Genomic DNA, 16305 nt, shown 5'->3' on the forward strand with positions numbered 1-16305 from the left:
CCAAGTTTTACACTACTGAATGCAGCAACCGTGAATGTTAAGCTTTTGTACTTTGCACTGTGTTCTTCCTTTGTGAATTTTTTTTAAAATGATGAATAAAGTTCATTTTTGAAATTTAAAAAATGCTGGAATCTGGAGTGAGAAAAGAAAGAGCTCAGTGGGTCCAGTGGAATCTGTGGAGGGAAAAAGGATGATCAACATTTTGGGTTGAGACCTGCACCAGGACTGCCAACCTCCCTGTTGTGTTGGGAACCTGGGTGAGGGCTCAGCCTTCCGGTATTTTCAGAAATTAAAAAGTGGTCTGTACTCTGCACAGGCTGGTGTGGAGCAAAACACAATGCTGGAGGAACTCAGCAGGTCAGGCAGCATCCGTGGAGGTAAATGGACAATTTACATGAAAGGTCTCAACCAAAAACATTGACTGTCCATTTCCCTCCATAGATACTGCCTGACCCATCAAGTTGCTCCAGCATATGCAGTCTCGTGTCTCCTGGTATGCAGCGAGCCACTTGAGGCAGCATAGAGGCCACCTGAGAGAGATTATTGGTGCCTCAGCTAATGTACAATGCAAAAGAGCAAGGCAATACAAAACAGAGACTCAGGAGATCCTGCAGATGCTGCAGCAGCACACACAAGTACTGGAGGAACTCAGCAGGTCAGGCAACAACTTGTACCTAGGCAAAGGACCAGAGTCAACCTAAAATGATGCATTGAGCAACTAAAGTCCAAGAAAACCTGTATTTTAGATGATCACCTTTCAGAATGCCAAAGAGCATTGCACAGCTAATGAAGTAGCCATCTAGCCACTATATGAATGTTGGAAATGAGTGAGTAATTTGCACCTAGTTCCTGATAAAAAGCAAAAAACAGACAAGTCAAGGAATATAAATTAGCCAAGACGCTTGTAACGACATTTCAAAGTACAATAGCATCCTTAACACAAGAGGGTCTTGGTTTAAATAGCTTATCCAATTGGTGAGTTCCAAAAGTGCAGCACACCCTTGGTGCAATGGTTGCCAGCTGCAATACGTTAACCCAGGCACCTTGGCATGGCTCCTGGAAGTGGCTCATTACATTCTGGGATGTGGAGATTTCAGATTTCTCCTCCCCCTGCACACCCCCACCCCACCAAAAGCATTGATTGCCAAATGCTGTGGGCAGTTCCAACCTTCAATTGTCTGGTGGGGGGGGGGGTGGAAAAAAGAGTTGGCAAAAAATTACATTTGGTTTATTATTGTCACATGTACCAAAGTACAGTGAAAAACTTGTTTTGCATGTCATCCACACAGATCATTTTATCACATCAGTGCATTGAGGTAGTACAAGGGAAAACAATAACAGAATGCAGAATAAGGTGTTACAGACAAAGTGCAGTGCAAACAGACAATAAGGTGCAAGGCCATAACGAGGTCGATTGTGAGGCCAAGAGTTCATCTTATCATACTAGGGGACTGTTCAAGGGATAGAAGCTGTCCTTAGGCCTGGTGGTATGTACTTTCAGGCTTTTGAATCTTCTGCATGATGGGGGGGGGGGGGGGAAGGGATGTGGGGAGAGAAGAGAGAATAATAAAGGACTTTGATATTAGCAAAGTAGAGAAGGTAAAATTCAACACTGGAGGAAGCTTAAATCAGGCAATAGCAGGACACCCAGATGGGACACTTGCCAACGACACACAATATTGTACATCACCTGGAGTAATAGGAGGAACATCCAACGGACCAGTAAATCTGCAGGCCAGCACCAAAGTCAAGGGTGCCAGATTACTGGAGTATCACTATATATAATCAAACTCAACACTAAAAGAAAAAAACACTTTTCCATCAGACAGGATAATTCAGTTTTGTTATGCGTTGCAGAAACTTCCCTTTGTATTCAGAACTTGAGACATACACTAAAAATAAATGCAAATTTTTGAAGCAAAAACAATTTTAATTTTCTACAAAGTCAATCACATTCATTTCAGAACCAATGCCAACAGTAATACAATGAAATACTAATCTTAATCATAATAGAAAATTGTGTGTCTTAATATATATTGGTTGGTCACCAATCAATAATCCTTTATCCTCATGAATGGTGCCACTAGGAGTTACAGTAGTCAGTGCTTTACATGTTAAAATGCTGCAACTCACTGCTAGGGTCACAGATCTGTGCGCTTCTGGGACAACATGTTGAGAACATTCAGGTTTTCAGCACCAAGTGTAATAAGCCAATGACTGAAAAATCTGAGGTACAATGGATTAGAGCATTTATGATCCAAAGCTTTTCATTTAAATAGTTTTCCTAAAATAGTTCAGGCCAGACATTCTGCAAAGAAACTATTCCCAAGCTCTGAGCACAGAAGGATACATTAGTACAAAGTGGTTCAACCTGGTCAAGAGTTTACAGAAAGTCAGCACCCTAAGGCAGAGTTGACATTACAACAGCAGCCATGAAACAAGAAGGTTTTACATAGCAATTCTTAAGTCAGACCTGAGACTGTGTTAACCGCTAAGGGAGCCTCTTTGCTCTAGACTCTGGCCAGTCTGACACAGCAGACTTGCCACAACTTTAGCTGGAGGTGCGGACCAACCCCTGTAGGTACAAACCCCAAACTGACTCACTGGCAGTCCAACTGCTGTCAATTCACTCCCATAAAAGAGTGACCACCATTCTGCTCTAGAAGCCAGTTGAGGTCACGTCATGGCCAATTTCTATGCTGGAGAGTGATACACTGAAAGATATTGCAGAGTCTTCAGAGGTTACAATGATCACAGAAATGTTTGAGGGAAGAGGTCCATTTATCTTTAGGATATGGTGCACAAAATTAATGCCCAAAAACTTGCAATATAAGGGATCAAATTGGCATTGGGTTGTAGCATGAAGTGGGTGGTAATCAGTACAGTATCTTTGTTTCACACACTAGCCATTTATTGAGGAGAGGTGATGAGTTAAAACAGGCAATAGATCAAACTGAGGTATAGACCAATTGCACTCCCATTATTCTGAACACAGAACTGGAGTAAATATATTATGCTTCAATATTAAACAATTCATACAAAAATTCATTCAAACCTAACAAGGTGTGGAAATGTGCAGAATGACTTTAAAAAAAGGAAATTCCATTATTTGAAAAGGAATACACCCAAACCCAGACAACACAAATACACAAGTTTTCCTGCTTCTAATTTTGGTCTGTGTTTGAATGGTATTGGAAGACCATGTCCAGAATCGCTGAGAGTTGCTAGACTGTGCTTGTAGTTTTCCATCGCAGCCTTCCATTTGAAACTGGTTCCAGGCCGAAACTTCATGACAGCATCAGGGCGATGCTCTACAATGCATCAGCTTGCTTCAAGAAACTAGCAGTAACCCTGCCGTTGCACTGGCTGTCAATGGTAACAACATCATCTCACTGTCAGGGACCCTTCAATGTTACTGGTGGCCATGAACACCAGTCCTCTGAGGGAGGATGAAGGTGTCAGACTGGACAGTGTTAAAGATGAAGCAAACCATTACAGCAGCTGTGACAACAGCAGGGTTTAACCTCAGCAGCCAGACAGTTGGGCATTTGCACCAGACTGTTTAGTGATCGATAGTGTGGTGAATATCTAAAAAACAAAAAAATTTATTGCAAATGATTAATAAAGCAAAATGGAAAAGACAACCCTATTTTCACACAGAACTTGTGAAGCCCTCCCAATGAAGATTATAGATCAATGCAATGTACAGACAGGCCATTCAACCCAACTGGTTTAATATTCCACCATTCTCCTCCCAGTCCTTGGTCATCCAATTCCATCCAGATAACCAACTGATCTTTTCTCCCTCACATTTACCTGGCTTCTAATAAGCTATGTCCTTGAGCCTGCACCAGGTCACTTTTAAAATTTATTCTGTAGAAGGGGATGACGTTGGTGCTGAGCTTCTCTGAAGGTATTAATAGATAACCAGGTATCCTGGAGATGGAAGTGTAGACTTTCCCTGAAGGACATTAGGAAAGCAGTGAAAGAGTTTTGCAAAATTCACTCAGGATTACCTCAAACTCTCCATTTAAGTCTACACCACTTTGGGGAACTTGAAGGCAAATGGAGGTCTGATAATGCCTTGCAGAAACACTGGGCATGTTAACAAGGACACACTGCCAGTGGGGGCAAACCATGCACCTTGACCCTTTTAAACTTGCATGCCACATTGCCACCAAGCTATGCCATTGATGCACAGCAAGGAAAATCTAACTTGCATCTACACCCAGCAACAGAATTCAAGCCATTATAGTAACAGTAGTACATTTAATACTGCTAATTTACAAATTGTCATTGTAATCCTAGGGTAAAATCCACAAGTAACAGCAAAATTGTGTGAACCCAATGAGTTGCTTCCTTTGGAATTTCCCCCCCAACTCTTTTATTAGTCTACATGGCTCCAAGTTCTACCTCAAAGTCAACTGAGTTGATGGTCCTTCAAGGTACCTTCCTAGGTCCCCACCCATTCCTACCCAGGCTTAACATCACCCCAACCCCCCCCCACCCCCCCCCCCAGTCCTTAACAAGATACCATCAGCAGATTTTTTTTCCAACGTTGCTTGAATAGGTTATTTTTAGAGCTGGTCTTGGGAGAAGGAAATAGTTGATAAAAGCAAAATAGAGCCAGCCTTTTGATGTCAGACGAAAACTCAAAAGGGTTCTTCAAAGTAAAACTCCTTACAAAAGGATAAAATAAATTGATCTAACATTGATAATGAGCTGAAACAATTTCTAACACAGTCTATGTCTTCACAAGAAGTCTGATTTCAAGAGGCCGAGACACAAATGTGTTAATTGAATCATTAGAATTCCCTCAAAACAGCATCTGCACATTTGCTTACAAGCTCAAATATAAATATTCAGGCTCCAGTCATTAATTACCATGGCATGGCAAACCTCAGATGTTAGACATTAAGCGTTACACTTCAGATTTATAAAGCTGCTTGATTATTTTTCAGTGTGCTTTGAATTATAATATCTGGCACATTACAGGCAACACAGTGTTTCAGCTAATAGAACTGCCACCTCAGTTCCAGAGACCCTGGTTCAATCCCAACCTCTAGTGCCATCCGTGTGGAGTTTGTCTACTCTCCCTGTGATCTCATGGGTTTCCTCCCACATCCCAATTACATTTGGGTTGGATATGACAATTGGCCACCAAATTGCACATAGTGGTAGAATAAAATGGGAATAGAAGAATAGGTTACAGGGATAATTATTGGGAGAACTGGATAACTCTGAGCTGACAGAAATTTGGAAAGCCATATGGATTTGGTCCGTCATGTTTGAGGAATTGTGGATTTAACCACCACAAAGCTTACTTGGACAATTTTTACCCATTACAATTCCATTAATAATCATCAATTGTCCATTAAACATTGAACACATTGTAATGAAAATTATATCAATTCAGATCTATATTTTCACCCAAGGTCTTTCACTGCTAGAATAATTTTGTATCATAACAACTGAATTCTTCAATGTGTGTCAGCTTTAGGAACTGCTGAGGAGATCTGTAGTCATGAGATTCAGAATTAGGGAGGGGATAGGGGAACCTCAACCTATTCATCTCCCCTTACAACATCAAACTTTGGGCACTAACTGTACATATTCAATATCAGGTTGTAGCTCCTCCATCAAAATTTTTGTCAAACTTTCCTGGCAAGACTGAACAGTTTGGGTTTCAACTTAGCTCCTCTTCCCAAAGTGAAACAGTACCCAGGAAAGAGCTCAAGAAAAACCTCTCCTTTCTTTCAGGGAGCTTGGTAGTTTTCAACTAAAGGCTCCTCTCACGACACCCAAAGATCAGGATCTTGGCCACTGGATCCAGGATTCCATTAGCCACTGGTATCTGTGAGGTTTTACTGGATCAGTGCGAACTTCCACAGGATTAAAAAAAAGACAGTATGCAACAGGGAAATTGGAAAGTCTGCTGAAATGTCAACATGGTTTGGGTTGCTTTGCAAGCAGGGGATATTACTGGCATCTGGAACAGTGTAATATCTACTGTAAAAATTACCTCATCTCCTCCAACTTTTGGACATCTTCACAATCCCAACTCTTCAGCAAATTTTTTACTTGAAAACTCCTGTAAACTGCCTTGGGACATTTCACTACGGTTAAAGATGCCATAACAATCCACGTTGCTTTTGTAGCGACTCACCGTCCAGGTAAATGAACCGGCTCGGCAGTCGGGTCACACGGCGTCGGAGCGGCGAGGCCCAAGATGGCGGCGGGCCTTCGTCTTCCCCGAGTGACGGGGAGAACCCATGCGCGGGAAAGACTTGATGACGTAGCATATACGTCATTGCCGGTTGCATCGGGCGGGAACAGTGTCCCTTAAAAGGCCCGCGCAAGGCGGGAAAATAAACCAGTTCTGTTCTGAAACTCTACGACTCGCGTCGTGTTCATTCCGCGGTAGCAACCGCTACACTTTAATGGTTAATGGACTGTATAAAATTACATTAAACCAGTGCATCAAGATTGCATTTAGCATGCATTACCTCCGCACAGACTGGATGGATTCCTATTGTGCTATCCAACTGCTCCTTGGTCATTCCACACTTCATTGCAGCACCAAATCCTTGGGTGATTTCTCCTGCATTCGGGCCCAACACGTGGAAACCAATTACCCTCGCCTGAGAAGCAAAATGCACTTATTTAATCTGCGTGGTGATTTTATCTTCGATTATAGAGCCACAAAAGGTCAACTTCCCTCCCCACCATTTTCGGCAGCCAGTAAGGCGGCAGCCAGTAAGGCGGCAGCCATGGGTGCTACAACTTAGACAAATACCAAATGGTTTTTTTACAATCCAAAGCTGTGCAAGATGACATCCACCTTTAGGCCAATGTGGACCATGCATCCTGGAGTCAATATTGTTGATTTGAGAATTCACCGATGGTTTTTATTTCAATTTGTCACTGTCACAGCCCAGCTACACCCAAATTTAAAAAGCAACAATCAAAAAAAAAATCAATAGGGAGACAATATTACATTAAGACTGAAAAATAATACATTGCAGATGCTAGAAATCTGAAATAAAATAGGAAGCACTGGGGATATATGCAACAGGTCAGGCAGCATCTGTGGAGAGAGAAAAACAGTTTAACATTTCAAAACAACCACCCATCAGAAATGGGGAAAAAAATGTGAAAAGCATGTTTGAAATCAGAGGGGAAGGAGAAGAGAAAAAGGAAGTATCTGTGATAGTATGGACAGCAAGCTTGTACACATGACAAATGCTTATGGTTCCCTCTTAGACTGCACCGGTCAGTCCAGAGGCAGATGAACAAAAGTTGTAGACAGAAAAAGTACCGGGAGCTAAGATCAGAACAGCAGATGGGGGAAATCTGAAATGTGGGAAATATTCCGGTGCCATCAACGACGAGAAAAAACTAATGCATCAGAATTGGCAAGCTCTGACTAATAAGAATCAGAAATTTGTTGAAATCAAAATACAGAGCCCCAAGGATTGACCCAGACTAGACAGGAAGTACTGTTCCTCAACCTTGTACTGGGATTTGTTGGAATACCATAGGCTATCAAATGATAGAGGTTAGAGTGAGAATGGGAAGAAACAGGGAGCCGGAAGTTCTAGGTCTGCAAAGTGGTCACCCAGACTGTCTCGTTTCCCCAATGCAGAGGAGACCACTGCGTGAGCACTGAATGTAGTACACTAAACTGGAAGATGTGCAAGTCAATTACTGCTGAATTTCTGAAGAAATTTTCTTCCCAACTTCCTAGGTGAGATGGTACAGGAATCTAGCTGTAATTCTAGCCAAATGTAAGACTTAAGGACAGCTTCTACCCACTGTGATAAGACCATTGAACAGTTCCCTTTTACAATGAGATGGACTATGACCTCACGATCTACCTTGTTGTGACGTTGCACCTTATTGCACTGCACTCTCTGTAGCTGTGACACTTTACTCCGTACTGTTATTGTATTTACCTGTACTACATCAATGCACTCTGTACTAATCCAATGTAACTGCACTGGGTAATGAATTGACCTTATGATCGGTATGCAAGACAAGTTTTTCCACTGTACCTCAGTACAAGTAACAATAATAAACCAATACTAATGTACAGCAAAATTCATTGGGAATAACATTCTTTGCCTCAATAATCACCAGCTCCTGAATAGGTCAAATTGAAAATCTGTTCCTGTTATGGACCAAGATCTGGGGTTACTAGCTTTGCATTGCAGCCTTTAATTCAGTGCTGTCAACCCTGGTTAATCAGATCATCAAGGACCCTTTGCTAGTTGGAAGTCAATTTAAAAAAAGGTTTGAAAATACTTACATGATCTTGCTTGTTGCAAATAATCTTGGCATAACACTTGTTGTTATCTCTTGATGGGACTGTCCATTCCAGTGGCCAGAAGTAACTGTGATATACCTTAAAAAAAAATCAAAGTGATAGAACTGCAAGAGAAATAGCATCCAATATTGATTAGCTGTGTGGTACCAATGGCTATTTTGTTGCACTAGTAATACAGATCCTCCCCAACTTACAGATGCCTGACTTATACAAAACGAGCATTTGGGAGACCAGATGGATGGAGTTACCGGCTGCTGTGGAGCTGCAGGCATCTTCTGCCACGTGGGAAGGGTTCACAGCCACATTTCTGACTGGTGAACTGTTTGGGTTACGAACAGTTCATAGGAACCGAACCCTGCAGTAACCTGAGGAGGGCCTGCACAGACAATGAATTCATGTTCAGAGAAATGCCACTCTGGTACCTAGAGAACTAAAACAAATCAATTAAAATTAGTCTCCATAATAACAACCTTGAAATTCAGGCCATTAAAGAAACCTAGCATCTTCTTCCCATTACATTTTATGCGCCCCCAGACCCAAAAATGCAGTGAATTCTTAACTGAAATAAACCCATGGTCCACTAATGCGATATCAATTAGAGACAGGCAGTACAGTCCTCATATCCGGCCAATGGAATCATTAAATCCTCAACTCACCTCCACATTCTCCTCTCCATACTTTTCCAAAGCTGCTTCTTCTGAAAAACCACAGGCTCCATATTCCAAGGGAGTAAAGACAGTGGTAGGTACGTTCACATAGTCACACTGTTATAATCACAAAGGAATAAATACTCCAACTCCAAAACATGAAATTGCCTTTTTTTTTTAAAAAAAGCAGCAGTTCAAAGTTCGGTTATACAAAAAACAAAAATTGCATTCATATAGCACCAAAGTAACACACACATTCAATGAGGATCTTTTAAAAAATAAAAATGCAGTAAATAAATTTTTAAAATAAAATTGCCAAAGAGGCAAGAAGAAGGAAGTTTCAAGAGAGACTTCAAACTTAGGACCCAAATGGATAAAAACACCAAAGCCAAGGTTATTTTCAAAAAGCACAAATATAAGGGCAGTTAAAATTTTAGGTCTTGCATTTCATGGCATTTTTCACATCCCCTCAGAGTACCGAGTTACAGTTGTGAGGCAATGTGCCAAACCTGGCAACAATCTGCACAGCAAGCCCCCACAAATAGTCAGATACTGACCCATTAATCTGTGAGAGACTGAAGAGCAGTCCTGAATAATTTATGCAAAATATGGAAACCTTTTAGAGTGCACAGATGGACCTCACCCAAGTTATTTAAGTAACTTTGACTATATATTAAATTCATATAATCAAATGTGTAGTGTATGCAAACTGGGAAAGTGCAATAGCAAGCTTTATGAATATTGTTCAGTAGAATTAACCCAACAGCTAGCAACAGTGAATTGGATACTATAATCACCAAAACTCTAATTGGCTTCATTGCATACAAAATCTATGCACATCATTGACTTCACTTCAAAAGCAAGTCAGTCATTGCAAAATGTATAGGCAGTTCAAGTTTATGATATGTGCCACAAAAGCACACTCTTAGTGTGGTTAACAATAGCTTTCAAGATTCAGGACAGCTGAGCCAAATTGTATTAGTACTCAGTGGGCAGTGAGGTGGTGCACCATCACCAAAAATATTGCAGGGAATCAGTCCACAATTTTGGAGTGCCAGTGGATTCCACCTCCAATCCCAATAACAGTTATTTAAAAACAATAGAATTTTGGGCAGAAGATTTTATTTTTAAAAAACAAAACACCTAATTTTAGCTGTGGAGGGAAGGAAGCTAGTAATTAAACTGTAGATTTATACCTTGACAGTAGATCCTCCATATAGCCTCTTAGCAAGCAAGCGGCCAGCTTGAATGGCTACTGGGGTGAGCTGCAATTTGCCATCTAATATGTCACCAATGGCATAAATGTACGGTACATTTGTTTGTTCAACGTCATTGACAGGAATCCGACCAGACCTAAAAGAAATGGGTTCTTAAAATACTTGCAATAAACACTTCACACGGTAAATGGTTCACATCTTAGTGCAATGACTTTTCCAACTCTAGAAGTACTTTGGCTGTAAGGAGCAGTTGAAGGTTCTTAAAGGGCAGTCACCACTGTAATATAGTAAGCTCTCCCAAGTTGTGCAAAGCAAGCTCCCATAAACTGTCATGCATTTGACAGTCCTTGAGTGATGGCGATTGAAGAATAAATATTGGCCAGTAATAACTTGGGCTGCTTCAGAAATAGTACCCTAGGATCTCCCATTCACCCAATAACACAGTCTGGCCCTCAATTTAACTCGTATCCAACAGGTTGCACCAGCTTTGATGGTGCAGCACCTCCCCGGTACTAGAGAACCAACCCGGAATTGTATGGTACCTGCAGTGGGACTTGAACTTCTAGCTTTGTAATTCAGAAGAGGGCAACCCACCAGACCAGAGCAGACATAAAGCTTCAAATGCAAACTATTACTCTATAGGTCACTGCCTCCTGAGGCTGCTTTGAGACACTATTTTAACCACTAGTCAATGCTGCTTTGAACTTATCTTCAAATGGGGTGGTGAGTCACTGGTATTGTTACTAGATTAGGCAGTGTTGTGCCGGTAGTATAATCAGCAGCTGGGTCTGGCACTGCCAGAGCACAATTCTGACATGACTGGCCAACTCATGCAGGAAAACCTCACTGAATGAGCACAAAAACACAACAAGGTTATCACAAAGTGTTGCTTATCCACAAAAGATTGTGCACAAACTCATACTAGGCAAATCATTTGCCTTGAAGTTTTCCTCTGAAAAATATTTTTATAAATACACTACACCATTACCAAATCAGCAAAAGAATTAGCAAGACAGTGTTCATCACCATAACAAATTCAAATCATGCCCATTTTGTAAAACTACAATAGTTTATGTTGGAGCTTTGTGTCCAAGCTGAGAGAAGGAAGACAGTAAAATTTAGACTGCAGGAGCTCTTAAGCTTCACCTAGGCTCCAGGCAGTGATATCTTCACCCTTAGTTTGTAAGTGTACAACTTTTAAAATGGGCCTGTTGAAGGAAGTAGTTCAAGGACTTCCAGGCTGGTCATTTAAAGACCCAGATAACAAGCATAGGGTTCCAGTGTCCAGAAATCAATGTTTATCTCTCAACATCACTAATAATTATTTCCTATCACACTGCTGTTTGCTGAGCACAAGTTTTAAAACAGCCCAGTCCGTCACACAAACCAGCCTCCCCTCCAGTGACTCCGTCTACACTTCCTGCTGTCTCGGGAAAGCAGCCAACATAATCAAAGACCCCTCCCACCCTGGTCATTCTCTTCTCCCCTCTCCAGTCCGGCAGAATGTACAAAAGCTCTGGAGCATGCATCACCAGGCTCAAGGACAGCTGCTGTTATCAGACTCTTGAATGGACTTCTCATACACTGAAGTTGAATTCTTGATCTCCCAATCTGCCTCATCATGGCCCTTGCACCTTGTTTACCTGCTCTGCACTCTCTCTCAAACAGAAACACCATATTCTGCATTGTTTTCTTTTTAGTACCTTTATGTACTAATGTATGGCATGATCTGTCAGGATGGCATGCAAGAGTTTCTTCCACTATCTCGGTACATGTGACAATAATAAACCAATACCATTATTCATAGCGTCTACACTATCTGTCTTGGAAATTGGATGTTTAGCAACCAAATTACAAGTTACCACATTTTACTTTCCATGGAGGTCAAAGAAATATGGGTGAGAAAGGGGTAGGAAAAAAAAAGAGAAAGATTAGGTTAGGAATCTGGAATTTTGCCCCAAGAAGTTGAAGATGTGGAAATGGATTAGATGGTCAATTGAAAACAAGATTGATAGGCAACAGTTTAGGATTCAGAGTCAAGTTGTACAAGAGGACTTCAACCATAAGCAAAAGGTCAGGACAGGCTCAGTGCTACCTTGCATTTCTATATTCCCTCCTTTATCTGTCAAGGTGGGCTGGCTAAGGGTAGGGAGGTGGTGGATAAAGACATTCAAGCCTCCATCTTGCCATGAAAGCAGCCCCACTTGGAAAGGGAAATGGGGAAAAAAAAAGCAAGTTAACAAGGTTAAGAAACAAGCAAAAATGAAAAACTATTAGAAATGCTCAAGCAACACCTGGGAGGACCTTCTCCGTAGATACTACTCAGTACGTGCTGCATTGTTCGATTTTCAACACAAGGATTTTGCTGCTTAAACATTTAAGAAACACTGTTTGCTTACTTTTCCTTGACTTTTACTCCCACTTTATCCAAGCCAATGTTTTTGGTACAGGCATCCCTCCCAACTGCCAGCAATACCTGCCAAAACACAACAGGCTTCATTAGAACATTCCTCAACAAGGACTTGTCTGTTACATAGCCATTCACCTTTGTAAACGGAGGATATACAGCATTATCCAGTATCCAGAGGCATGAATGATCTTACTTTAGACCATTAAGTTTTAATGAGCAGACCCTTTGTTGGGCTGACAATTCACCACACCCAGTTTATGCTGACAAGATTTTTTTTTTAGATATTAGGTATTAATTTGCCACACGTACATCAAAACACAGTGAAATATGTCTTTTTGCATTGCTAAGAACGTGCTGGGGGCAGCCCGCAAATGTCGCCACTCTTCCGGCGTCAACAGAGCATGCCCACAACTTCCTAACCCGTACGTCTTTGGAATGTGGGAGGAAACCGGAGCACCCGGAGGAAACCCACGCAGACACGGGGAGAACGTACAAACTCCTTACAGACAGCGGCCGGAATTGAACCAGGGTCGCTGGCGCTGTAATAGCGTTACACTAACCACTATGCTACCGTGCCGCATAGCACAGTAACTCTGGAACACATGAATCTATAGGGCCAAATGGTACATTTCAGGATTGTACATCTTATTTCTCATGCCACTTAGAACAAGGGCAAATACTTCTTTACTCAAGGCCTGGAGATGTTGAGTAGCTGTGCAGCTAGTAGTGACCTAGTCTCGATCCTGATCTCTGGCACTGTCTGTGTGAAGTTTGCACATTGATTTTAAAAACCCACGCAGTGGTAGGGACAATGTCCCAAAAACGGAGTTAGGAAGTTAATTGGCCACTAAATTGTCTCTAGTGTGTTGGCGAATAATAGAATCTGGGGAAACGGCAATGGGATTGTAGGGAGAATGAGATGCAATTAGTGTAAATGGACGTTCGAAGGCCAGCGTCGTCTGTGGGCCGAAGGGTCTGTTCCTGTGCTGTAGGGATCCATGTGGAGTCATCAGGATTGGAGCAGAGTCAAGAGCAAGAGTTGGGCATTAGGGGAAAATATTCAGGGTGGGAGTTGGGGTGGTTGGGTGGGTCATAGGTGAGAATACAAACAGGTTGAGAAGTGGAGCTATGCCACAGGATCAGCCATGATCTTACTTAACAACAGAGCTGGTTCAAGGAGGTATGCAACACTCAGGCAACTCCTTCCACGCAGATTTTGGCAGGTAAAAGCTCAAAGCCAAGCACAAATCCTTAAATGTCCTGTCCAAATTCTGGCCTGACTAGGCCTTCGGTCTTTGCCACTTACTGTGTTATATTCCCCTTCAATGGTTTCCGAACCCACTGTAGATCGAGCAGTTACTTTCAACCTCCCTGGAGTTCCTGCTTCAAGTTGTTCTATCTGCAAACAGAGGAAATGCATGTTAGATCAATGATAACAACATTGTTACACTGCCAGAGAAATTACAATCATTTAGCTGGTCAGTAAATTCTAGCACAGTGTCCAACAGCAAGCAAAGGGACTTGGATTTTTATAATTTACTCAGATTCTAGGCAGGGGGTTGCACATAATGTACAGTAAAGTAGATTGGCATTTATTACTCTCACAACTACGGGACATCAAGGTGCTCGTCCTGATGTAGGGTTTCAACCTGAAATGTCAATTTTTCTTCCTCCCCTCCCCACAGATGCTGCTTGACCAGCGTTGCTTCAGCAGATTGCTTACTTTTGTTATCCCACTTAGGGATAACAGAGAAATTGATTTCTCAGTACTAGAGTAGAGGAAGCAGTGGCGAGTTTATGCACAGCAAGCTGCCACAAACACTGATAAATGAAGGCAAGCAGGTTCAGGGATTAATATCGGTCAAGCCAAAATACAAAAAAAATAAGCCCCCCGCTCACGTTTTCAGAAGTATCACAAGGTACTTGACACCCACCAGAGGTGTTTGGGCAAGGTCTTCAATTAATGCTGCAAGGCAAAGACAGCACTTCAAATCTCAATGTTCTCTGGATTAAGAAAGAGTGGGAAACACTACGATGCTGGAGGAACTCAGCAGGCCAGGCAGCATCCGTGGAGAAAAGCAGGCGGTCAGCGTTTCCCATCAGGACCCTTCTTCAGGACTGAAGATAGGAAAAGGGGAAGCCCAAGATATAGGAGGGAAAAGCAGAGCAGTGATAGGTGGACAAAAGAGGGGAGGCGGGGTGGGCACAGGGTGGTGATAGGCAGGTACAGGGGAGGAGGGGAGAGCAGATCCACTGGGGGATGGGTCAAAGGTAAGGAGAGAAACAAAGAAAAAGGTAGAGAGAGAAAAAAAAGGCTAGGAAAGGGAAGCAGCATGGTGTGGTGTGGGGAAGGGGGTGGGGATTACTTAAAGTGGGAGAATTCATTGTTCATGCTGTTAGGCTGAGTTCCTCCAGCATCATCGTGTTTTTCATCTAGATTCCGGCATCTGCAGACCTTTGTTTCTCTAAGAAAGCATGGGATTTACACTTGGGAGGCAAAAGCAGCACCACGGCACAGTGATGAGGCCTTTCAGAGAGGAAGCATTAACAGCAAAATTTACCAGCAGGAATTTGGAAAGGGTGTCTGTGTAACAAAACCTATCCTCAAAGTGTTGAGCACAAAACAAGGATGTTACCAGGACTGGAGGGCTTAAGTTATAAAGCAGAGGCTAGGACTGTTTTCCCTGGAGTGAATGAGGCTGAGGGTGACCTTATAGTGGAATACAAAGAGAGACAAAAGGTAGGGTGAATGGTCACAGTCTCTCCCCCAGGGTAGGGGAGTCTAAAACAAGAGGGCATAGGTTTAAAGGTGAAAGGGGAAAGATTTAAGAAAAGGGGACCCGAGGTACATTTCTTTGTTCCCCCCGCCCCAGAGGAAGTGGTAGAGGAGGGTTCAATTACAATGTTTAAAGGACATTTGGACAGGTACATGGATAGGAAAGGATTAGAGGGATATGAGTCAAACGCAGACAACTGGGACTAGATCAGGTAGGGAATTTGGTCGGCATCGACAAGTTGGGCCAAAAGGGCCTGTTTCTGTGTTGTACAACTATGTCTACGAAGCATGGAGGATACAATGATAAAGAAACACTCGACACACGTCCATTGCAGCCCATACACCCATCCCACAGATCCACGCTCTCACCTTAAATGGTACAAACTGCCGAATGAATTTGACTCCATGGGACTCCATGTAGTCCCCGATCAGGTTTGCCATTTGCTGATCAAATCCACGCAGGAGGATAGAACGAACCATCACCGTCACATCCAGCCCAAGTCCCGCAAGAAATCCCGCACACTCTAGGGCAACGTAGGAAGCTCCAACCACCAAAGTCTTTCCAGGACAGTGGGGTAGTGAGAACAGATCATCACTGGAATCAGCATCAAATCAAAAGAAGAAACATTAAACTTCCAGATTTAGACTTGCATTTAAACAGCATTCTTCATCAACTTGAGAAGATTCAGTAAAATGCTTTAGAACCAGTTATACATGAAGTGCAGTCACAACTGGGATTTGCAGTGGCCAATATGTACACAGAAAGTTCCCATAATCAAAGTAATAATGCCCAGAGGGGAAACAAAACAAAAACCTGCAGGTAAAACAAAACAATTGCTGGAAACACTTCACAGGTGCTGACTGACCAGGTGAAAGAGATACAGTTAACTTTTCAGGTTGGAGCTTCAATGAAGAGTCTTCAACCTGAA

At 42.3% G+C, this 16305-nt stretch overlaps 1 protein-coding gene across 2 annotated transcripts in view; it reads right to left on the reverse strand.

Annotated features, from left to right (window-relative positions):
- Window positions 1-1909: 1909 nt before the first annotated feature.
- The window catches only part of LOC127578248 (thioredoxin reductase 1, cytoplasmic-like), a 35270-nt gene continuing 20874 nt past the window's right edge, over window positions 1910-16305 (reverse strand). For both annotated transcript variants that reach the window (XM_052030026.1, XM_052030027.1), the window contains exons 7-14: window positions 15746-15971; window positions 13907-13999; window positions 12590-12666; window positions 10170-10326; window positions 8983-9090; window positions 8309-8404; window positions 6507-6641; window positions 1910-3588 (exon numbers count right to left, since the gene is read on the reverse strand). In XM_052030026.1, coding sequence (XP_051885986.1) covers window positions 3526-3588; window positions 6507-6641; window positions 8309-8404; window positions 8983-9090; window positions 10170-10326; window positions 12590-12666; window positions 13907-13999; window positions 15746-15971 — 955 coding nt within the window. In that variant the 3' untranslated portion in view covers window positions 1910-3525. The remainder of the gene's footprint in view (window positions 3589-6506; window positions 6642-8308; window positions 8405-8982; window positions 9091-10169; window positions 10327-12589; window positions 12667-13906; window positions 14000-15745; window positions 15972-16305) is intronic.

This window comes from Pristis pectinata, chromosome 15 (genome assembly GCF_009764475.1).
Source record: "Pristis pectinata isolate sPriPec2 chromosome 15, sPriPec2.1.pri, whole genome shotgun sequence".
In the NCBI taxonomy this organism is placed as follows: Eukaryota; Metazoa; Chordata; class Chondrichthyes; order Rhinopristiformes; family Pristidae; genus Pristis; species Pristis pectinata.